General features: G+C 39.8%; 2 protein-coding genes across 2 annotated transcripts in view; one reads left to right on the top strand and one right to left on the bottom strand.

The window, feature by feature from the left end:
• The window catches only part of LOC114663811 (carboxy-terminal kinesin 2-like), a 247931-nt gene extending 238726 nt beyond the window's left edge, over positions 1–9205 (bottom strand). The window contains exons 1-2 of the mRNA XM_051920014.1: positions 9132–9205; positions 7661–7762 (exon numbers count right to left, since the gene is read on the bottom strand). Coding sequence (XP_051775974.1) covers positions 7661–7762; positions 9132–9191 — 162 coding nt within the window. The 5' untranslated portion in view covers positions 9192–9205. The remainder of the gene's footprint in view (positions 1–7660; positions 7763–9131) is intronic.
• A 14565-nt stretch (positions 9206–23770) lies between these two features.
• LOC114643265 (uncharacterized protein F54H12.2-like) lies at positions 23771–25072 on the top strand. The gene has a single exon (XM_028791874.2). It carries the CDS (start codon positions 23771–23773, stop codon positions 25070–25072), a length of 1302 nt encoding a protein of 433 aa, XP_028647707.2.
• Positions 25073–26344: the final 1272 nt, after the last annotated feature.

Raw genomic sequence — 26344 nt, forward strand, 5'->3', positions numbered from 1 at the left:
AACACACTCTGGTACCTCTGCCCGTCACAGTAAAGGAAGAAAGAGAGGGTCTGAAAACAAGCTTTTCTGTTTCAGTTGCATAGCCTTATGCATCGTCTCTTCTATATTTATGTGTGCTTCATGAATGTTAGCTTTTAAGTCAGTAAGCAGTTTTGCTTACTGTCTGTCAATGTCAACATATGACCAGCGAATTCCATACCACTCATCATCCTAAAAGTGAAGTTAAGGCTTTGCATTCCTATTCCCCATAAAGCCCTGATCCCTTGTTCTAATTTCTTGTGTCCCAAGGAGTCAGTTCTACTATAGCAGACAATGAGCTTGTGATGGGAGGAAGCCTGGGTTCTGCTTCAGGCCCCCCTTTTCACATTGCCCCAATTTTCTTCATTTGTCACATGACAATTGGGAAATGGCTGTACAGGTAGTCATGTGATGGGGAAGTGGTCCAGAATCGCATGTATTAGACTTGAGAGAGCTTTTACTTTGTCTCTCTAGTATTTTAGTGCTTTGAGCTTTATGTTGGCACCTTCAAATGTTTGTTTGTCCGTATTTTGTTGTATGCTTTATGTTCCTGGATCCTCTGAACTGTAATTTTTGATTATGGAACTAAATAAAATATTCCCTTTATTTTTACTGTCAATATCTTTGCAGATTCAATATCCTTGGCGTGAATCGCATTTGCTTTCTGTTTGGAGTTTACACACATCTGTAAGGGTGTGCTTTTTCTTCCTCTGGTTCTCCTCCTACATCCTATGTGGGTTAGCATTATTGCTGACTTTAAGTTGCCGTTCTGTGGGTGTGGTTCTTGCCTGGTGCTTACCTCGTTCTCCAATGTTGCTGAGACTTTCTAGTCTAGTCACCTAAAGCCAGTTATATTTGATGCCTGCTGTGCTCCATTTGGTTCACATGGAGTGGACTTGAATAGTGAAGTGATCTTCCTCAGTCTGCCTAAAACTTGGCAAGCAGGTTCCAACTGAGCAAAACTAATCCTTTCTAGGATGTACTGATTGGTGCAGTGTATCACAGCATGTGTGAGGAGGAAGTACAAACTCCTTATAAAGTGGTCAGACTGGTAATCAAACCAGGTCCCTGGGTCGCAGTCCACTGCGAAAAAGGCGTTGATATCTACTGGTCTGATTTTTATCTTTTAGCAGTGTAAGGTATTCTGGGCCTTGGATATTTAAACTGAAATGGATAAATCGTGACATCTTGTGAAGCATCTTTGTGTAACTTTTTTTTTTTTTTTTTTCTTCAAATCGCTTTATTTTGTTAAAAAGCAGATTTATTTTTTCTCCTCTGGGTTTTTTCCATGGCTTCTATGAATTGATATCATGGTTTCGGTTTGTTTTTTTCTTTGTGTACCCCAGGATGTACAGTAGATGACAAAGTTCATGGTTCGGTTCACACTATGGTTTGGACATCACAGATTGGTACGAGTTCAGTACAATGAGATTTAAGCAACAAAAAATTGAAAAGCATAAGGCTAGGTTTCCTATCACTTATTTTGAGCAGACAGCAGTAAATGTTACCATCCACCAACCCCTACAGTAGTCTAGTTGATAGCCCTGTAGTGACTGAAACATCTCTTGTGTTATTTAAAGAAAACACCCTTAGTAGTAGACAGAGCCTGAGAGAGCAGCTACAGTCGGGTATCATTTTGCCAACTGCCAGCTTTGCTTCGTTCTTTGTAAAAAAAAAAAAAAAAAAAAAAAATGGGAACTAAAATGTTTTCATGTATTACATAGTATAAACAGCAAACAAACTCACACTGAACATTTTGTATATGCTGAAATGTATTTCTTATGCAATGAAAATATTACAAAATAGCAATACAGTGCTGATTAACAAAATCCTGTGCCTTAAGAGCAATGAATCACATTTGTGATGAACTTTGTGATTAATGGATTGATACAGTAATCAAACACTGTGTACACCGGTAAAGTGTCGGGACCACTGATTTGCACATAAACCAATGGGATGGAATCTTTTATTGAGTCTTGAGCACTTTTAATAAATATTTGAAGCCGAGATCCTCTTCCACTGCATATGGCTGCATAGCTAATGAAATGTAAATGCCAATTGCTTCTGTCAATTTTTTTTTTTTTTTTTGCTCGGTCTGCAGTCTCATCTAGAGGTGGCTTAAAGACATCGGGGATCAGTAGTTGACTACTGTTCTGTTGTGTGTGTGTTTGTTTATTGGCCTAGCTCTGGTGATTGGAACATACTGTATGGGTGATACTGTCGAATACGTGTTAGAATGTTTAGATGTTTCCACACACTGTTCTTGTCTGATCTACCACTTCCTAACCGTTATTACTATAATTCACTGGATACCCAAAATGTTCCACAGAGCTGATTTTATAAAGAATAAGGTGGGTCTTCCAGCTCACCTGGAGCGTTTACATTTGCCATAGTGTGACTGATTTCATGAGATGCCAATCAGCTTGTGGCTAAATGTGCTAAAGGCTTACAGTTTAATGTAACGCGGAACCAAAATTACAAGCATAATCTTCGCACATTCACAGCATATTCTCTGTACAACTGTATGTACCAAACTACAATGCCTGTAACAGTGATGGTTCGTATGAATACATGTACTGTTGCAGCTCTAGTACGTTCCATTTCAAAGAACTCGATGGCAATCTGAAAAACACTTTGTCGAGGGAACAAATTTGTATTTTTTACAATGTCCCCTGTTCCTCCAGGTGAATGGGGATGAGAGACTGCCCTAAGTGTCCACAGTGGTCCAGTCAATGTGAAGCTTCTAGTTTATTACCTTTCCTTTCCAACCTAATCGCTCAAGCTCCAATTGAATTCAGGGTTATCTATTTTAAATCATGATTTCAAAGTGTAATGGTGCATTGCTCAAATGTCCACCGTTGTACTAATCTCATTCCACCTGCAGCCTAATGTCTCTGAAGCTGTTGTTTGCTTGCTTGATTTCACCAATATAGAGATTTATGCAGCAACATCTAGTGTCATGCAGTTCAAATGCAATCTACTTATGATTAACCAACGTTGGACTTTCAAATGAAAATAGGCTCCGTCCCTCTGTGTGTTTGGTAAGATTCTGCAAGTCTCATAATCCCTGCCTACTTAATGATAGATAATATTAGGCAGTAGGATTAACATCAAATTTTGAAATTGGTTAGAACAAAACCCCGCCACCCCTACTCTTCCATCTAAGGTGATATGAACAGTGTTTTTTATGTACGTTGCAGAATCTCTTCTGATTTTCATTTGTGATTTTCTTCTGTATATTTCAGGGATGATTCGGAGGCTTGAGGTGGTGCAGTCGGTACTTGGGGACCTACAAGAAGCTATAGGATGCCCTGGTCTGAAAAAACTTGTTGGTGTGGCCCAGGACGCAGAAACGGCTCTGTCTGTGTTCCACCTTCCAGACAGCCATGGCCAGAGTATTCCAGAGAGGATGGATGTAGACCCTGTTGCAAAAAGCCTTTACCCAGAAGATGCTCCCAGTAATATGCTCCCACTGGCATGTAAGGGTGATGGCAACCTGCTCTTTGATGTTGCCAGCATTCTTCTGGTGGGCAACACCAGCCTCAGCCTGGAGCTGCAGGTCAGAACAGTGGTGGAGATGCTTCTTTGGAGTCAATCATGCTGTACATGTAGTAGTGTTTCCGAAGTCATGCTCCAGGCAGCCATGATTTTTCTCTGCACAGAGGAGTCTGCTGAGAAGAGAAATTTCCCAGTGGCCGAGCTGGAACCTTTTTTTGATTTTGACGTCAAAGCCACCTGCTTCCCTGGCATGTATGCCAACATGTGGCATATTTATGCCCTGGCATCTGTCCTGCAGTGCAATATCTATTCCATTTACCCAATGTACAATCTGGGCTGAATCAGTCTGTCAAAATATGGGCGAATCCATATTTTTTTGCCTTGATGTTACAAGCACAATGCTGATGATAAATCCAAATTCAATGTGAATTTCCTCATCCCACACATGACCTTAGAACGGTCACTTTGAGGCCACAATCTTGACTCTGTTTTAGTGCTGGTCTTACCTTCCATCCTTGGTCTTTAAGCTCCACAGCTGAATTAAAGACCTGATGTACTGCACGGGGTATTATCCCCATGGTGTCATCCTGAAGTGGATCTGGACCTTCCATGGTGTAAGTCTTTCCACTTCCAGTCTGGCCATAGGTGAAGATACAAACATTGTATCCATCAAGTGCCGACTGTACAAGAAGAGAAATCTCTTGAAAGACTTCTTGTTGCGACGAGCGGGGTGGAAAAACTCGGTCAAAGTTAAACCTGTATTTTAGCTGGTCTTTGCGATCTCTGCCAATGTGAGACTATTAAAAAGATGAAAACAGAACAATGAAATTAAGAACTTCTTCAATGGAGGAGATGCAGTGCTGGGGAGAGGTGGGATGTTAGGGTAGTCACTACTATACCTCTTCAGTCCTTGCAAGCAAGATTGACTTCTCATCATTTATTTGGGAACTGAACGTGTTCTATGTTATCAGCGTGGTCACTGGGCAGAAGAGGACGCACTCTGCAAAACACTTATGTTCCCCTATGGAAGAAGTAAAAAAATAAATAAAATTCAGGCTTTCGCTATAAATACTTCAGAAGAATTTAAAGGGATTTTCACACTCTTGTTCAGTTGGCTTTGTGGTGAATCAGGAAGTTAGACACATTGTTTCAATCTTCAGTTTAGACATTTTTCACACAGCAAACGAAAAACACCCTATGGGTAGGTCTTACACTTCTCCCATTGGGCAGAAACAATTTGTCTCAAGAATTATCATGGAAGGTCGACCCCTGCTATGTTTGAACAGCACCACAATTGCAATAATTGTGTGGTTTATTTGCCTTAACACAGCTCTGTAAGTAGAATGCGATTACCTGATAATTAGAAGAACACATGTAGAATTGCAAATTCACTTGCTACAGAAAGTAGACATTTTATCACACATCACAAGGTCTGTTGTGAAGGGCGTAATATGATGTGCTTCAGTTTCGTTTAGACCAGACAAAGAAACAGGAATGTACTTTTTATTTCACTGTAGGATGTTGCAGATTTACTCAACTGTAACCTGCGATTATAAAACAAAAAAACTGCTGTTCATCTTGAATAACTAGTCTATTCTTTTTAGACCTGTAATTATCTGCGGACAATGAAGCAGATATTATTATACACAGGTTTGATAGCAGTAATAAAATATACTGTATACACAAATAATTGTTAATTTGAATATCTATTAATGGACTGCTTCTATCCCCTCCTGGTACACTGGATTACTTGGGTAAGTGGAGTGAGAAAGTGAGAATGTGGGGTGTGGAGGAAAGTGAAAAATTCTGCTGGTTCCATGCCCCAAAGAAAGTAAATGTTTAAAAAGGGACCTGTGGCTTAAGATTTTTAAATGAAATATGAATAATGTTCATTTTAACATTTGCTACACATTCAGACTCCACATCATGGCCAAAGAGCTATAATACTGAAAGTACTAACTCTGTGCATATCACTCTTATGGTACAAGATTAAGGGAGTTTGATTGTTGGCCACACAGGACATTGCTGTTCATTTCTCACCACCTCTAGAAGTGGTTTGATTGCTCTGATCAATTGACAGTATTTATAAAAGCACAAAACCAACACTACAACCTTTATTAGCTGCTGTCCAATCACAAGAGAGGGGCACCGAGCATGAATCACAAACGAGACATGCTACGATGGAATGGTACCTATCCATGCAGTTTTATTGCAGTTATGCTAAGTTTTTTATGTACGTCTGCCTATTTGTACATTTTACATTTAATTGATTATTTAAGCTAAGTTTAACATTTCTTTCACTTACTGTAGTTAGATCAGTGTAATGTCAAATCATTTTCATACCTTACACAACCTTCTTGTAGTTTTGGTACACACTAGAATGTGACTGTCATGTTTACATCTACCTAAATGAACCAGAATTTGGTTGTGGGCTTTGGGATCACTCTAGAGATTGAGAGCAACTTCTCCAAAACAAACTAACCTTACAGTTTTTAGCAAGCCATTTATTCTAATGTATCTAGGCTTTGTATGAGAAGAGGCGACACCTTAGGATGGTTCCTTGCCGTGGCGAAACTTTCTAAGGCACTATCAATATAATGCACTACAGTGTAGTGAACAGATGGGACTCTTACCCGGCTGGGACTTCTTGTGATGGAAGGACTGGGGGAGAGTGCTCATACACTGCATTACCATTCCAGGGTGGTGCCTTCTACTGTACAGGAGGAGGTAAAGCACCATGGGCTTGGAGCTTCAGAAATCAACCCTATAGGGGTCCGTGGTCACCACCAGGGAGCACATGAAGAACTACAGAACCCTTTATTGCAGCACTTCCAGGTACACCCAGAACTGCCAGAAGGAAATCATGGGACACCCGGAGCACTTCGAGGGGCTCTATAAAAGGAGCCAAAGTCAGGAGGAAGATGGACAAAACTTTGCCGAAGGAGGAGGAGTAGGACTGGAGGTGGAAGGAGAGACGGAAGAAAAGGCAAAGAAAAAAAGTGCAGAGTGCTTTATTCTGTGCATTGGTAGGAAACAAAAGAAAAGCGTTTCCCACTGTAAAAATAAAAACAAGTGTTGTGCTGGATTTGTGTCTGGTGTCCGTCTGTGTTGAGTTTGGGGAGCTAGTGTGCCCTCTGGTGGCCACAACACACACACCACAAATAGACTAGACTAATAAAAGATTTATCAACTTCTATGAAATTTACCCTTAACCAGCAACCTCAGTTAATAATGCATTTTAAAAAGAGTTCTCTCCAATCTGATCAAAATTTACAATGAAACGATTATTCTGAAAGCTCCAAACATATCAGCAGCCACAAAGGAGGTTGTCCTTTGCTAGTGCAGTCGCAGACCAGTGAGCACATGTAGGTTTGTCTTTCAGCATAAGTACAGTCTTTGGTCCACGGCCAGTGTTTCAATTGTGTCTGCATGTAAATGCAGATTTATGTACATGGCAGGTATAAGTTGGTCTTAAGGCACTAAACACATTAAACCATGCTGCCCAACAGCAAACAACAAAAAGTGTGTGAACCTCAGCTTCTTCACTAAATTATAATTTATGTTTCTGCGTCTGAATTGAGATTAATTTAACTCTAAAATTCCATCTGTGTGAGTCAATGCAAGGGTATGTTACAATGCACTGGCACCATATCCAGAGGCAGTTTCTGACTTGCACATGATAAATTTTTACTACCACAACCCTAGCATTGGATAAGGCAGGTTTGAATATTACAAGTTCAATCAAATCACACATTCAAACCTGACAATTCTCTGTCCTAAACATATTTTATTATATCCTCCAAAAACCATCCACTCCAAAACAAGAAGTTCTCTTCGCATTAAAACATTCTCCATACCTTTGAGCATTTCTGGCATGTAACATAACTACACGATTCTTTCATTTAGAGCATTTCAAATAAAAACCATTTTGCACATAATCTGAGCATGATTTTTTATTGAGTGCTACATGGTTTTAATAGATTTTTTTTTTTTTTAAATAAATGGGTGTATACACACATTTACCAGCTCTGAATACTGTGTACTGTATATGCAAAAGACAAATAACAAAGTCTAAAGGCATGTTGCATTTCACATTTGCAACTGATCCAATTTCCTCTTAGATGAAACAGCACTTTCAATTTACCTTCAGCTCCAGTATCTGATTGTGTAGCTTCCTTCGGTCCATTTCACCTTTGTACAGTTTTTCTGAAACTTCAGATAACTTTGCTTTTACACCATCTATCTCCTGGTTAGAAGCAAAACAGCAGAGTTGGCTAAAGAACAACAACTTAAAATGGCTAAGATGCAACTATGGGGAAGGGAAAAAAGGAATAAGGCTAATGAATCATTTAGAGGATAAAATTTATTAACTGTTCTTTACAAGAATTAATACAATAATTTATTAAAACACAGACGGAGCTAAAAGTAGCCTGTAAATGCATCGTCTTCATCAATTTCAAATCTGCCTTCGATTGCATCGATTGGACCAGTTTGTGGAGAGCCCTAGAGATCGAACATGTGCCGCTGAAAATCATTCATCTTCTTCAAGCATTGTACGACGGCTCAACCAGCAGTGTCCGTATCCAGAATGACATGTCTGAGGAGTTCCCGATCCGAACTGGAGTCCGGCAAGGAGACGTCGCCTCGCCGCTTCTTTTCAACATCGTGATCGACGCGATTATGCGAAAAGCAATCGATGGGTGACACGGAGTTCGATACGACGACACAAACTTCTTAACCAATCTGATGTTCGCCGATGACAGCGCTGTTTTCACCGACACGGATACTGAAGCAACAGACACTTTGAATGACATTTCCCGCATTGCACAGTCATACGGATTGAGAATCAACGTGGATAAGACCAAAGTACTTACAACAGACGGATCGGAAGCCAGAATTTACCTTGATGGAACTCGAATCGAGCAGGTACCACAGTTCAAGTACTTGGGATCATTGGTCACGGAGAAGAAAGCAGCGTCGGCAGCCGAAGTTCACAGCCGGATCGGCCAGGCAACAGCAGCATTTGCCTCACTCAAGTGGTGCATATGGAAGCGGGCAAATATTACCATCAAAACCAAAATACGCCTATATAGGACGCTGATCCTTCCAATTCTTCTTTACGGATCGGAAACATGGACATTGCTCAAGCCGGACCTCAACAAGCTCGAGGCCTTCCAAATGCGATGCTTGAGACAGATTCTTCGTGTCTCACTCCGCGACCGCCTCCGAAACGAGACAATCACAGAAAGGTGCAACCAACAGGCACCGATCGCGGAGGAAATTCAAAAACGTTGATTAAGATGGTTCGGCCACGTCTGTAGGATGGATGGAAATCGACTACCGCACAAACTCCTATGGAGAAAACATCCTCCTGATTGGAGGAAACAACAACAAGCACCGAAGATGACATGGTTGAAACAGGTAGAGAACGATCTAAAGAACCAGCGACTGACAACAATCAAAGCAAGAACTGTCGCAACCGATCGACTAGCATGGAAGAGTGTGGTGAACAGAGCATGGAATCCAGCGGCACCAACAGCAGCGTATTGGCTACGAGGTCGACCCCCTTTCCAAACGCCAGCTATGGAATAAAGAAGAACAGAAGAAGACTCAACCTGCTTGTAGACATCGTTCTCTTCTATTAACTTCTGATTTTGTTCACTTAGTTCCTTCATTTTCTCAATCTCTTGGTCCTAGACAATAAAAAAAGCAGTAAATCTAATTTTCATAAGTATTAGTTAACACTCTAATCACTTAACAATAAAAGATCAAAGAGCAATTTCAAATTTGTCCGCTAAAGCATTTTGGAAAACAGGTCTATAATGACCATAAAAGAAATGTATTTGACAACACAAGACAACTATTGCCCTCATCTTAATGCAATAACTGGAAAGAAGGAAAAAGGTCATCATGGATGGTTAAAATCTCTACAAGAATGACAATACATGTCTTATTTACTCTTTGTTGGTTGGTATTTTAGGATTGCAAATTTCACTTTAGGTTTTTTTTTTTTACTCTGTTGTGGTTTCATTATTAATAAGGACAAAACCTTGAAAAATGTATGCACAAATAACTAATAAGGCAAATCAACTCTTTGTAATGGTCTTCACACATTAAGAATTAACTGGTTACAAGATACACAAAACACCATTCAGTCCAATCCTGAACCATTCTCAAAACTCCACAAAACCCAATCAAGCAGCTAAATGCTATAAAAGTTGAGATCTTCCAAAACAAGGCTTTTTGAGGCTCTAAAATACTATAAAGAAACTGGTGACAAAACCTTTCAACTCTGATTCTACTGTGATACCTCAATGGTTCACACTAAACACCTACTTTTTTCTTCTGTCATTTGTCAACACTTTGTTTTCAAGTTAAACAAAACCTCTTTTACACTGTGACAGTACTACCATGGTGTACACTGTACTGTATACTATACCTGTGAGGGACAACCAACAGGTGAAGTGAATAACATTGACTGTCTCATCACAATAGCACCTGTCAAGGGGTGGGACATTAGACAGCAAGTGAACAGTCATTTCTTGAAGGTGATTGTTGGAAGCAGGAAAAACGGGCAAGCATAAGGATCCAAGCGACTTTGACCAGAGCCAAATTGTGATGGGTAGACGACGGAGTCGCAGCATCTGTAAAATGGCAGGACTTGTACTAACCACTGCATGCTGGGAACACCCCTACCTGTCAAAAGTGGCCCAAGGAAGGAAGAACTGTTGACAAGATCATTGGCACTCAAGGCTCACTGATGCACATGGGGAGCGCAGGCTAGACCATCTGGTCTTGTGCCCACATAAGAGCTACTGTAACACAAACCGCTGAGAAAACTTCAATACCGGCAATGACAGAAGTGTCAGAACACACAGTGCATTGCAGCTTGCTGCATATGGGGCTGCGTAACTGCAGTCTGATCACAGTGTCCATGTTGACTACGATCTACTGCCAAAAGCACCTAAAAAGGGCATCAGAGTGTCAGAACTAGACAAAAGCAATGGAAGAAGGTGTCCTGGTCTGATGAGTAATGTTTATTTAGATCATGTGAACAGCTGGGTATATGTTAGTCTTTAACTGGGGAAGAGATGGCTGCAGATTGCACTATGGGAAGCAGCCAAGCCGGTAGAGGCATTCATGTTTATGTTTGACACGTACCTATCTAAATATTGTTGCAGACCATATACATGCCTTCATGGTAACAGCATTCCCTAAAAGCACTTATTTGCCCTGCCACACTGCAAAAAAAAAAATTTTTGGAGTTGTTTGAGGAACATGACAAACAGTTCAAAGTGTTGACATGGCCTCCACATCCTCCAGGATCTCAGTCCAATCGCGCATCTGTAGGATGTGCTAAAAGACACATGCTTCACTTGAAACATACACAACCTGCTGCTAATGTCTTGGTGCCAGATAGCACAGGACACTTGTCTTGTGGAGTTCATATTTTGACAGGTCAGAGAAGTTTTGGTGGCACGAGAGGGACTTTTTAAATAGCTTGATGTTTAACAGCGTGGTTGTAGGGTTTTTTAAAAGATTTGCACTGTGTTTCTTTGTAGTTGTGTATCATACAGCAAATTTTGGTAAGAAACAAGTACTACATAATTAAAATGGAAATCCATATTTTATAATTAAACATCAAGAATGACAAATGTCTAGTTGATACACTGAAGAGAAAAAAAACACTTGTATAAATATAGTAAATGTATATTTTAACAGCAAAAAGCTGTAGTGCATTTAATGATTTTGAATGATTAAAACATAAGTGCATTGCCAATATCAATTGACTAAGAATATACTCTGTGTTATATATATATATATTACACACACACACAGTATATATTGTTAGAGAAATTGTGAAAACTACAGTAACACTTTACATTAAGTGTTCATGATTACACTTGCCCAGACCACGGAACATCTGTTACATAGATGTAATTACATACCCTGTTTTTATTACATTTTCAATGTACAGTTACATCATAACTATGTAAGTACACTTGTTTTTGGATCAGTGATAAATTGTTACATTGTAATTATATAAACTTTGGAATAACTGACAATTGAGTAATTAACTATAGCGTTACTTTGTATTACACAGTAAGTACGGAGTAATAACTCAGTTACACTGTAACTACTATGTAAGTACCTGTATAAATACAGTGTAATTATGGACTCTTAATGTAAAGTGTTACCAAAACTATTGTTTTTAATTAACCCTGGTTTCAAATAGGTACATTACAGAAAAACAAACTAAATATGACAACTTGTAATTCTATTTCTTTTGTGCCATATGTATTCTGTATAAATACTTCTGTACACATTTTTTTAGTTAAAGTATGTATTTAAGGGAAATTTCACTTAGTTTAGTATTTTATGTTCACTGAACAATAAGCCTGTACAATTTAATTTTGTCAATAATAAAAGAATAGTTAAATTATAAAAATACACTACAGACATAAAACTTCAATATGTCTCATTAGGCAGGAGAGTAGTGTAAAGTTTTTTAAAGGGATAACGAAAAAACGCCCTTGACCCTCTGCAGTTTGCATACCAGGAGAAGGTGGGAGCGGAGGCTGCCATCATCTACATGCTACACCGATCCCTCTCCCACTTGGACAGAGGCAGTGGTGCTGTAAGAATTATGTTTCTAGACTTCTCTAGCGCCTTCAACACCATCCAACTTCTGCTCCTTAGGGACAAGCTGACAGAGATGGGAGTAGACTCATACCTGGTGGCATGGATCGTGGACTATCTTACAGACAGACCTCAGTATGTGCATCTCGGGAACTGTAGGTCTAACATTGTGGTCAGCAGCACAGGAGCACCACAGGGGACTGTACTTTCTCCGGTCCTGTTCAGCTTATATACATCAGACTTCCAATACAACTCGGAGTCCTGCCACATGCAAAATTTCGCTGACGACACTGCTATCGTGGGCTGCATCAGGAATGGGCAGGAGGAGGATTATAGAAACCTAATCAAGGACTTTGTTAAATGGTGCAACTCAAACCACCTACAACTGAACACCAGCAAAACCAAGGGGCTGGTGGTGGATTTTAGGAGGACCAGGCCCTTCCATCATCATCATAGGTGACACTGTGTAGAAGGTGCAAACCTATAAATACCTGGGAGTGCAGCTGGATGATAAATTGGACTGGACTGCCAATACTGATACTCCGAGTAAGAAAGGACAGAGTCGACTATACTTCCTTAGAAGGCTGGCGTCCTTCAACATCTGCAATAAGATGCTGCAGATGTTCTATCATCCGTGGCAGAGCGACGGACACTGAGCAGGCTCCTGTCAATAATGGAGAATTCACTGCATCCACTAAACAGTATCATCTCCAGACAGAGGAGCAGCTTCAGTGACAGACTGCTGTCAATGTCCTGCTCCACTGACAGACTGAGGAGATCGTTCCTCCCCCACACTATGCGACTCTTCAAATCCACCCGGGGGGGGTAAACGTTAACATTATACAAAGTTATTATCTGTCTGTATACTTGCATGGTTATCACTCTTTAATTTAATACTGTTCTTTATCAGTGTGCTGCTGTTGGAGTATGTGAATTTCCCCTTGGGATTAATAAAGTATCTATTGGAATTGGCCGATCAAGTAACATGAAATTGTTGATTGGTATCAGCCTTCAAAATCCTCATTGGAGCATCCCTATGCAACTGTCTATAACATAAAATCAGTAGGGCTTGCAAAAAAAAAAAAAATTACCCTGAATGTGGGAATATTAATTGGTTTTAAATGGGGCAGATTTTACCAAATGATAACCCTATAAATCTACATACTGTAGATGACGAGAAGGTTCATAAACATGCCTGATCTGAAATGTTGCCAATTGGGCTTTTATTTGTTAATGTAACTATTGGCTATCAACAAAATAAAAGCTCATCCCACTAGCTCCACTTTACTCTTCCCCATTTATTGCTTTACCTAACTTAATTTGACTAATTTAGGCATTTAAAAATGTACTACGGTATCAGCAGGTTTATAGCTGAAATCAAGCATTGTTTATTACTTCAGCTATTAAATAATTAATCAAATTTCAATAAGCAATACATTTGTACTGTATATGATGCAGAATAGTATTTTGGAATGATATCTAGTATCGTTTCATAAACAAATGTACTACAAATGCATAATAGCAAACAGGACAGTGCTTAAAGCCACACTTCCATCATTTTCCATAGGTCCCAAAACCTAATTGTTTTTAATAAACAGTAAAATAGAGAATTAACAGTTGAGAAGTACCTTTGTACGAGTCTGCTTTGTGAGTTCATGGTAAATTTTTCAAAATTAAGACTTATTTTAAGAGGAAACAACACCACCTTAAAAAGACACAACCATCAACATTACCCTTGCTCTTAGTTGTTCGAGATGTCAGTGGGACTATGTCCATCCATCCATCCATCCATCCTCGTCCGCTTATCCGAGGCCGGGTCGCGAGGGCAGCAGCTTGAGCAGAGATGCCCAGACTTCCCTCTCCCCAGCCACTTCTTCTAGCTCTTCTGGGAGAATCCCAAGGTGTTCCCAGGCCAGCCAGAGGAAATAGTCCCTCCAGCGTGTCCTGGGTCTTCCCTGGGGCCTCCTCCCGGTTGGACGTGCCCGGAACACCTCACCAGGGAGGCGTCCAGGAGGCATCCTGATCAGATGCCCGAGCCACCTCATCTGACTCCTCTCGATGCGGAGGAGCAGCGGCTCTACTCCGAGCCCCTCCCGGATGACTGAGCTTCTCACCCTCTCTTTAAGGGAGAGCCCAGACACCCTGCGGAGGAAACTCATTTCAGCCGCTTGTATTCACGATCTCGTTCCTTCGGTCACTACCCATAGCTCATGACCATAGGTGAGGGTAGGAACATAGATCGACTGGTAAATTGAGAGCTTTGCCTTATGGCTCAGCTCCTTTTTCACCACGACAGACCGATGCAGAGCCCTCATGACTGCGGACGCCGCACCGATCCGCCTGTTGATCTCACGCTCCATTCTTCCCTCACTCGTGAACAAGACCCCGAGATACTTGAACTCCTCCACTTGAGGCAGGATCTCGCTCCCAACCCCTGAGAGGGCACTCCACCCTTTTCCGGCTGAGGACCATGGTCTCGGATTTGGAGGTGCTGATTCCCATCCCAGCGGCTTCACACTCAGCTGTGAACCGATCCAGAGAGAGCTGAAGATCACTGCCTGATGAAGCAAACAGCACAACATCATCTGCAAAAAGCAATGACCCAATCCTGAGTCCACCAAACCGGACCCCCTCCACGCCCTGGCTGCGCCTAGAAATTCTGTCCATAAAAGTTATGAACAGAATCGGTGAAAAAGGGCTGCCCTGGGGGAGTCCAACTCTCACTGGAAACGGGTTCGACTTACTGCCGGCAATGCGGACCAAGCTCTGACACCGATTGACAGGGACCGAACAGCCCTTATCAGGGGGTCCGATACCCCATACTCTCGGAGTACCCCCCACAGGATTCCCCGAGGGACATGGTCGAACGCCTTTTCCAAGTCCATAAAACACATGTAGACTGGTTGGGCGAACTCCCACGCACCCTCCAGGGTGTAGAGCTGGTCCACTGTTCCGCGACCAGGACGAAAACCACACTGTTCCTCCTGAATCCGAGGTTCAACTATCTGACGGACCCTCCTATCCAGAACACCCGAATAGACTTTTTCAGGGAGGCTGAGGAGTGTGATCTCTTGTAGTTGGAACACACCCTCCGGTCCCCCTTCTTAAAGAAGGGGACCACCACCCCGGTCTGCCAATCCAGAGGCACTGACCCTGATGTCCATGCGATGTTGCAGAGACGTGTCAACCAAGACAGGCCTACAACATCCAGAGCCTTGAGGAACTCCGGGCGTATCTCATCCACCCCCGGAGCCCTGCCACCAAGGAGTTTTTTGACCACCTCGGTGACCTCAGTCTCAGAGATGGGGGAGCCCACCTCTGAGTCCCCAGGCTCTGCTTCCTAATTAGAAGGCATGTTAGTGGGATTGAGGAGGTCTTCGAAGTACTCCCCCCACCGACCCACAACGTCCCGAGTTGAGGTCAGCAGCGCACCATCCCCACCATATACAGTGTTGACACTGCACTGCTTCCCCCTCCTGAGACGCCGGACCAGAATCTCCTCAAAGCCATCCGAAAGTCATTCTCCATGGCCTCCCCAAACTCCTCCCATGCCCGAGTTTTAGCCTCAGCAACCACCCAAGCCGCATTCCGCTTGGCCTGACGGTACCTATTAGCTGCCTCCAGAGTCCCACAGGACAAAAGGGACCGGTAGGACTCCTTCTTCAGCTTGACAGCATCCCTCACCGCCGGTGTCCACCAACGGGTTCGGGGATTGCTGCCACGACAGGCACCGACCACCTTACGGCCACAGCTCCGGTCAGCCGCCTCAACAATAGAGGCACGGAACATGGCCCATTCGGACTCAATGTCCCCAACCTCCCTCGGGACATGGTCGAAGTTCTGCCGGAGGTGGGAGTTGAAGCTGCTTCTGACAAGGGGCTCTGCCAGACATTCCCAGCAGACCCTCACAACACGTTTGGGCCTACCAGGCCAGTAGTAAAGGAGCGTCACTTTTATACATCATACCTTTTTGACAGGTGTTTGTCCCGCCCCCCTTGGCATTTCCGGTACCCATCGTCTGCCACCTGGGTTAATTTGGGTGTTTCCCTGCGCACTGATCTCTGCCTGTTGTCGGGTGCGCTGTTGGACCGGCATCAGCCCTTTTGTCAGTCGTGCGTATGGAAAATGGTCGGCGGCTCTTAGCCTTGATCCTAAAAACTGGGTCTGTTCATCTTTGTGATCCGAACCGGTCCTTCGGGGCCCCTGTAAGGCGTCAAAAGGTAAGTCAGTGATTTTGGGGCGGAGCAGGCATCCTGCTCGTGGCTGCGCACAGCGCCGGGGTGTGTACAGAGAGTACAGAGAGCTTGAGTGACAGACCCCCATGCAAGAGGATGGAAAGGAAAACTTTAGAGAGGCTCTATTACACACCCAAGGAGCCTGGCAGTTTCGGTGGTATTAACAGCTTCTTGAGAAATGTATCAAGTCGTCGGAAAAATGTTAAGCGAAAAAATGTGCTGGAATGGATGAGTGGGCAATACACTTACAGCGTGCACAAACCAGCACGGCTGAGGTTCAAGAGAAACAGAACCATTGTTTCAACGGTCGATGACCAGTGGCAAGCCGATTTGGTAGAGATGTCTTATTACTCAAGATTCAATGATGGATATAAATTTATCCTCACGTGTATCGATGTGCTGTCAAAATATGCTTGGGCTGTGCCATTAAAGGCCAAGACAGGGAAAGAAGTTTCTCGGGGTTTTAGTTTGATCTTTAGACAGGGTCGAGTTCCTAAGAAGCTACAGACAGATCAAGGCAAAGAATTTCATAACACATTGGTCCAAAAACTACTCAGACAGAACAATATTGTACATTTTGTCACGAACAGCGATGTAAAGGCCAGCATAGTAGAACGGTTCAATAGAACCTTAAAGTCCAAAATGTGGAAATATTTTACATATGCCAATACTTTTCGGTATATAGATGTCCTGTCAGACTTTCTGCAGAGTTATAACCACAGTTTTCACTCCACGATTAAAACAAGCCCTGTAGATGTGACTCCAGAAAATGCTCTGAGTGTTTGGAAAACAGTCTATGGCAGGTCAGGGCAAAGAAAATCTACACCGTGCACTTTGAAAATAGGGGATCATGTCCGTGTTTCAAAATTAAAAGGTGTATTCGAAAAAGGCTATGAGCAGTCGTTTACAGATGAAATATTTATTATCGTGGACTGTTTAAAACGGATCAAACCTGTCTACAAACTAAAAGATTATGCAGGTGATGAAATTCAAGGGACGTTTTATGCAGAAGAGTTACAAAAAATAAACCCCGATGCTAACCAGGTATACCGCATCCAGAAAATTCTAGCCAGTCGTGGGCGTGGTAGAAACAAGGCACTGTAAAAAATTATTTGTTGGTGTAACTTAAAAAAATTATGTCAAGTGGTAACAATCAATTGAATCAATTTTTCTCAACGAATATTTTTGTATAATATTAACCCATTTTTTTGTGTCAGGTCAACTTATCAATGTTTAACCAAAGAAAGAATTTAATTTGAGGAAATGTAATTTCTCCCACTCAAAAAGTGGTATTTCCTTTGAATAAAAAACTGAAAATTTTAACTTTATGTTAATTAAATGTTTTTTTAAGTTAACTTATAATTTAAGTTTCATTCAACATATTTTTTTTAATTGAGCACATTTCATTAGAATGCCTCAAGAACTAACCAGCAATTGAATTAGTTTCCTTCCAAGTAGTTTTGTTGTTTCACAAACATAAATGAAATGCAGAAGACATAATAGCAAAACACTTAGATTTATTACTGAATATTTGCAACACAAAAATCATAATTTTTTGGTCATTTTCATAACATGTTCTGTATTAAAAAATTTACAGAGCAAACATTACACACACACAAATAATGTTTTTACTAATTATATTTAAAACATCTATATGAAAAATTATATATACATATATTAAATAAATACATTATATTTTATATATTACATAGTATTCTAAATACAGTATATGCAAGCTTTATACAAAATATCTATATGAAATTATATATACATATATTAAATACACCTTATATTTTATACATTATATAACATAGTATACATAAAATGTGTGTGTGTATATATTATACTTTACATAAATGTTGTATTATATAAAAATAAGAACTCAACCTAACACAGACTAAGTAACAATAATTAAATAAACAATTTCACATTTTGAACACACACACACACACACATACATACATACATACATACATACAACCAATTGAACAATTTACCAAAGATTCAAGTAATGCAATGCAAATTCAGTTTAGTTAATTCTGTAATTTTTTTTTGAATAATAAACTTTCAAATGCTTTATTAGACTTAGTGCAATGAATGTTCTCTTTCAAAACACTAATTAGAAGAACTAAAACACAACTATAACCTTGGTTAGGGAGATCAATACAAAATATCACAGGAGTTTAAAGACAAATTCAAAAAGCAACAAATGATATTCTACAAATAAACTGCTTTGTGGTGTAGTCTTAAAACTTGGACATAAATACATTTATCGCCAAATTAATCTCAGCTGAGAAACTTACTGCTTAGGTTCTGCACGCTGGGAGATTTCTTATTTCCCTCCAGTTCCATAAACACTTTTTGGAAAACTTCAAAAGTGAGTTTTAACTCTTTAGGGTATCTAAGATTTATTGCATACATTAGACCAAACAATATTGGACAAGCTGCTGCAACAGACTGTAGTCCATTTAACACCTCTACACCTTCAATAACAATGGCAACTTCTTTAGAGGTGTGTGAAAGGGTCCTTCACCCACTTTACGGATGACAAATATGGCCATTTTGAGTGTCTTCATTTCTCTTTCAGCATCATCTCCTAATGTATCCTAAAATTCAAAGATAAAGATGCACAAATACTCATCCGTTATGAGATAGTGAACTTTGACATAGATAAATAAACCCTAAGAACCATTAAAGCATTGAATGATAATGTCTTATCAGTGTCATATAACAAATATGTTCAAAATGCCAAACTATAAAGCAGTATATCTTGCACAAGTGACTATACAGAATATTACGTCAGAATTGTGACTGAACATACTGTGAAATTTAATAGTAAAGGAAGAAACACAAATCTCTGTTAATAAACAAATAGCATAAATATACAGTATAATGTTAAATTGCACACTAAGACTTACCAGATATTCTTTGATAAGATCCTTGTCATCCTCACCAAGGTAAATAATAAGTGACCTCAGCACAAACTCTCTTCTGATGTTTACATCATTTTTCTGGATGCAAAAGTACACATTTATTAATATTCACTGACCCAGACAATTATTTAAAAAAAAAAAAAAAAACCACTAAATTCATGTGGGCAAAAAAAAAAAAAAAAAAAAAAAAATTGCCTAAGAATTCAAGATCGCTGCCTCAATGCAATTAGCAAATGTAACATACCTGATCTACGGCTTGAAAGAAACTGGCAGTCTTATAGCGGGCAGCTCCTCCTTTATGTCTTATGATGCTTGTCAGTTTATTGGTATATTTGTCCAGCTGTGCAAGAAATTTGGTCTGGAGAGGGATTGTAGTAATCCGCAGAAACTCAGCATTAATCTTAGAGGAAAAAGATTAAAGTTAAAGAAATTAACTAACTTCAAAAATTCAAATATTTTTAAAATAAAACACTTTCAGGGAAAAAAAGTTACATACATACCTCATTCACTTTGAAAAGTGCAGATCTTCTATCCACAGCAATACCACAGTCCTTACATTTCCACACTTCCATATTTATTGTTTTGCTGAGAAAGAGAAAGAGAGAGATACAGGAAAAAATATACCTCACTGCTTGAACTCTGTCCACCTCTCACATTTCATATCATTATTTAAAATAGTAATGAATTTGTTTAATTTTGTTCAGTTTTTATGTTATGCATCTTCACTGATTGAAAGTGCTGGGTTCTAATCTCAGCATGGTCACTGTCCATGTGGAATTTGCATGTTCTCTCCCCGATACCAGATTGGGTTTTTTACTAATATTACCAAACACATGCAGGGATAGTAAACTATCTACTGTGTGAGTGTGCATGAACAAGCCAAATGAGCAGCTATGTACTGACTTGTTGCTGACATGTTCTGCCTCCTCATGACCTTGAAATAAATTAAGCAGGTTAGAGACTTTTATATTATTTTAGATGAGGTGTTCTTTTGCCCTTGAGATCAGCAGAACCCAAATATGGCACAACTCTTGGGGCCAAACTGAGTCTAGATACAAACTGGTAGGTTTAGAACAGCATATCAAAGTTTTACACAGAAAGTATGTTTTAAACACTTTTTAAATTTAGTAAGGAATTTCAAACTTGCCACTGAAAACTGCAAACAATGGCACCAAACAGGCAAATTCAAATCTGGAGACCCTGTAGTCGAGAGAAAAAAGAAAGTATGCTTAATCAGTCATCTACACTTTGACAGATAACCACCATAAAATCAAAAAAGCAGAATAACCTTGTTAACTGTATTAAAGAATTCCTCCTTTCACTTTCTAAAGTAGACAACTGAGTCACGTCAGCTATTACTGAACATTTACAACTATAGTCTATTCAACATAAACGAGTTTGTAATGTTATTGTCACTATACTCTAATACCAACACCAATACGTCTGTGACTGCGACAACCAAGTCAGAAATTTTCTTTTTAATTTTTTTGCTTTAAAGTCATTATAGTGTGTGTTCAGTCCAAAGTGTCTGTGTATCTGTATTTATTTATGTACCCACCTTTTTACTTATCTAACGGTTTATATATTTATTTATTTAAAGAGCTTCAGTAAAAAGCCAAATTTCCCCCAAGGACAAATAAAGTTCTGCCTATCTATATTCATCATGACCTGATGAACTTCTAATTTTATTTTTTATTACTGGACACATGCCATCTCTTAATGCTTTTTGTATAATTAATTTACATGACAGATAATTTTCTCAAAACAAAAATAATGTTTTGATTACATTTTAATGTAATCAAACTAGAATGGTCAAGGCAATAATATATGCCCATGCTTTGTCTAAAAACTTATGATATTATTGTATTTAACAATATTGGTACTATATCTGCATAATACTTAAAACCTGGGTTTGCAATTACTACATACGGTCATTTTTCAATTTCAGCCTCTGACAAATTAAGAGGGCAACCTCATTAACCCCAAACAACTCGTCGATACAGAATATGCATATCAGCGTGGTAGATAGTGAAACGGGGATACCCCAACCCTCTACGAAAGCATATTAGGGCCACGGTGAAGAAAAAAAATATATGTCGAGAATAAAGTCGACATGTTGGCTTTATTCTCGACACATAGTTTTTGTCTTCTTCACTGTGTCCGTATGTTTTTTTTTTTTCTTCACCGTGGCCCTAAAACGCTTTCGTAGTAACCCCACCACACTTAAAGAAAAAATTGCTTGTAATCGCGAGTGTGGAAAAAAAGCCGACACAACAGCACCGGTTAACACTGTATACAGTGTTATACACCTTAAATGATACGGCATTATCGATTCAGTCTAAATAATAAACTGCATTTTGCACGTTATGGCACTTAACTTCAATAACGATGATGATTAATTACGTTAAAGCTTCATAAAAACCCATTAGAATGTGCTTCTTAACTTGAACGTTGTACTCTCAGAAACGAGGGTATGCAACAAAGTAAAAGTAATTTATATTTTGTTCATGTCAGTCCAAAAAAATGAGGCAATTACAATGATTAATTAACAAATATAACTTCACAATACGTTATCATTTACAAGCGAGGTATTTTGCAAACATTACAAGAATATTTCACATTAATGGCGTCGCAGACATAATCTTCTGTAGTTACACTGTAACTTATATCACGGCTCTCCTTTGACAGTGAATATCAAATACTCACAGTTGTAGGGAAAAACAAACAAACAAAAAAAACTTACCTGATTTTGAACTTTATATCACTCCAAATAATCGTGCAATGTTCCACAAACTCTTTCTACGCTCGTCTTGAAATCAGAACTCGAATGGCGCCAACCGCAGCAAACTGCACACTCGTTCTTGAACTCTCACGATATGAGACTATTGCATCAGACATTCTATCGTGTACTGCGCAGGCGTCAGAAAATTTACAAAGCGATTTTTTTGCGTTAGATTAAATGGAACAAATAACATTAAGCGACAGCAAGGTTTTTCAATTTGAAGTAATGCAAAAAAATTACGTTAGGTGAACAAACTTATTAATATAGTTCATTGCAAACAATAAAATCACCTTAAGTCAAAAAGAGCATGTTTTCTCTTTTTACAGTGTGTATTGGTAAAATGGCTTGGCTGGGACAAGAAATTTAACAGTTGGGTCAAGGCTTCAGAAGTGAAAGACATAAGAAGTTGAGAAAGCAAGAAAAAAAAAAAAAAATGTCTACATTCAGAAATGGCTTTTATGTGACACTGCCGAGTAATTCATCGGCCTGGACTTTTCCCAACAACATGATAGCATCATTCACCGTTCAGCTAGCCAAGACAATAGAACTGTCCAGAGACTGGGAAGTGGCGTTGGTGGAACTGACATACCCAAAAACGTTCAATTCCATCACTCAACCAACACAATTTACGCTAATGAATGAGGAAACAAGATCAACAAAATGGACATACACTTTAAACAAAGGCTATTCCAGGAATATTGAAGCATTGTTGTCGGAAATGAATCATGTCATTAATACCAACCCGTCATCACCTAAGGCAATACTTAAATACAATCCTGCCAGTAGAACCGTTCGCCTGATTAGTGATAAAAGCATTTTGCTCCAAGTGTCCAGCGAGCTGTCTTACATTCTCGGGTTTGATCATGATAAGCCGTCTCACAAGTCACCCAACTCGGCAGATATCACAGGTGGTTTTTCCACCATGTTCGTGTATACAGATATTATCGAACCACAACTTGTTGGAGATACGCATGCGCCATTACTGAGATGTGTAAACATAAAAGGTGAAGACGGTGCAAATGTCACCATATTTTTTGAAAAGCCACACTACCTACCACTCACCGTGCAAAGCTTCAATACTATAAGGATTGAAATTAAGACGGACCAGAATAAACCAGTTCCGTTCCAGTATGGTAAAGTAATAATCAAGTTGCATTTTCGTCCAGCAAGATCTATCAATTTTTAAACATGCTTGTAACAAAAAACTATGGAGATCCACGCACCTACGCATCTTATTACAAGATACAAGCTGGCAATGGACTACCAGGGTTTCATGGTCTCCCTGTCCAGTACGGTGGTGGTATTGGTGGTATTTTTAAAGCTCTCTTCAGAAAAGCAGTGCCTCTGTTTAGGCGTGGGCTAGAAATTGCTAAACCTCATGTCAAGTCTGCAGCGAAAAGCATTGCTAATGATGTCATGAGTCACGTGGCAGGTGCTGTAATGAATAAAGTTGCAACACCCCAACAAGAAGGTTCTGGTATGATTGTTATAAAGAGAGGTGTTAAAAGAAAAAGACACACACCCCATCTAGCACTGCTCGGGACATCTGCACGGCCCAGGAAGAGAGCAAAGAGGAAAAAAGCTCGACACCCTGCCAAAAGAAAAAGAAAGTCAACCAAGAGAAGATCCAGAACTAAGCAAAATTCTAGTGATATATTCTAAACATGGCTTTTGTACACTGTGCGTCAGATGAATGTGCAAAATCGGAACTGGACGTATTTCAGCTGTCACCAACACAAACCAGCATTGAAAAAAGCTACTATGCCGAAGTGCCGCCTCTCACAGCATTGTCAGAAAATGCCCCACTTGAGTTTTCGATTGCCGGAAATGATCAATACCTGGACCTCAACAACACACTCCTCTACTTAAGCTGTAAAATACATAAAAATGATGGAACAACTCTGGCCGCCGATTCACGTGTTGCCCTTGTAAACTACCCGATTGCTTCTTTGTTCAGTCAGGTGGACATCACCGTCGGAGACAGATTGATCAGTCACAGTAATAATTGTTACCCATATCGAGCGTTTATCGAAACCGTACTAAATTACGGAGACGAGACCCTGAAAACACAATTTTCAGCTGGACTGTTCTATAAAGACACACCCGGTCACCACGAAGCCACTGCACTGGATGGCCCAAATTTGGGGTTCAATAAAAGGGCTGCTTACACGTCCAGAAGCCACAGGGTTGATTTATTGGGTCACATCCATGCAGATCTCTTCTTTCAAGAGAAATTATTAATTAATGGGGTTGATGTAAAACTAAAGTTGGTGCGAAATAAGGATGACTTTTGTCTGATGAGCAATGGTGATCAATTTAAGGTCAGCATATTATCAGCATCATTATTTGTGAAAAGAGTTCAAGTCAACCTGGCAGTCAGACTGGGTCATGCTGAGGCCTTGATGACCAGCAACGCAAAATACCCAATCGACTGGGTTCAAATGAAAGTGTTCAGCATACCTACCGGTAGCCGTGTCTGCAACCAGGAAAACCTGTTTCTGGGACAGCTGCCCAAATTGGTTGTTTTGGGATTTGTTGACAATGCAGCTTTCAGTGGCAGCTTTACACACAAGCCCTTTAATTTTAAACATAACAACATCAGCTTCATGGCTCTTTACCTGGATGGAGAGCAGATACGCAGCAAGCCTCTGCAGCCTGATTTTGCTAGTGGACACTGTGTCAGAGAATATTTTCAACTGGTGGAGACCGCTGACAAGAGGATGAAAGATAAGGCCCTGTTAGTTGATCGTGAAGAGTTTGCTAAAGGCTATTCACTTTTTGCATTCAACCTAAGCCCTGATATGGAATCAACAGGACACGATTCACTCATCAAAACAGGCAACCTCAGGGCCGAAATAAGATTTGCTCAACCGCTGCAAGATACAGTGAATATGATTGTGTATGCAGTTTTTGACAACATCATTGAAATTAACATGCGTCGGCAAGTTATTTACGACTACAGTTAAGCCGTAGACACATTCAGACATGCAGCCTCTGGACACTGAGCAGCTCAGGACCGCCCTTGCATCAGGGCCGCTGACACGCATCCATTTTCTGGATGTATTCCCTTCAGATCAACTGCCCATGGAGAAGTTGGTTGCCAGACCTCTGTTTATGATCGTAAACACAGATCCCCATGATAAACCCGGAAAGCACTGGATTGCCATTTACCTTGCAAATCATGGAAAAGCTGAATTTTTTGACTCGTATGGAATCCCCCCAGATTCTGAAATATTTCCCAAAGTTATTATGAAATTTTTGAAGATTAATGCTAACTGCATCACTTATAACAGTATTCAGTTACAGGAGTTTTTCTCAACCAGTTGTGGTCACCACTGTGTTTTTTATCTGAATCAAAAAAGCAAAGGACTTACCATGAACCAAATATTGGACTTGTACCCAGGAGATGTTCGTCTAAATGACCAGATGGTTGTTAGATATTTTCATCAAATAAAAAAGGGACAAACTGAAAATATGAAACTGGATATGTTTACCCAGAAATCAGAAATAAGTCAGTCGTGTGTTTGCTTTTGCTGAATATTATATGCAAAATATTATATGCAAAAAAAAAAAAAAAAAGATGTTGCAACTATCTGTATCCCCTTATTTGAAAATAAATAAATAAATGAGATATTAACCAACATAAAACGTGTCTGTGGTCATTATAGTGAATAATCCAATAATCAGACAGATAAAAAAAAAAAAAAGGGTCTGTTTGTATATATATATATATATATATATATATATTTTATTTATTTTTAAATGTTCACATGGTAATAACACAGTGTAAAAGCATTTTTCACACAGTTAACAGAATCATGATACAATCAAACAAACGAAATCATCTAAATGAAAATAATAGTGATAATACACACTAATAAACTGTATATAATATATGCAGCTTACTTATTTTTCAAAGCCTTAACACAGGGTGTAAAAGTATTTTCACAGCTTCATGATACAATCAAACAAACAAAATGATCTAAAATGATAATAACAATAATAGCAATAGTACATACTAATAAACAGCCATATTAAAACACTATTTTTCTACATTTATTTTTGAAACACTTTTATTCATACTGTGAGCCATGTGTGTTTTTTTAATAGTTGACTTTTTCTAAAGACTGGCCGTTTTCTGATCTGTCTAACCAGCCTGGGTGTTTCAGCTACTGAACCGGAGGCCCTGTCCGGCCTTGTTGGAAAATCACGTGATACAGGAGGACGAAGCTGTTTAC

The sequence above is a fragment of the Erpetoichthys calabaricus genome, chromosome 16 (assembly GCF_900747795.2).
Source record: "Erpetoichthys calabaricus chromosome 16, fErpCal1.3, whole genome shotgun sequence".
NCBI lineage: Eukaryota > Metazoa > Chordata > Cladistia > Polypteriformes > Polypteridae > Erpetoichthys > Erpetoichthys calabaricus.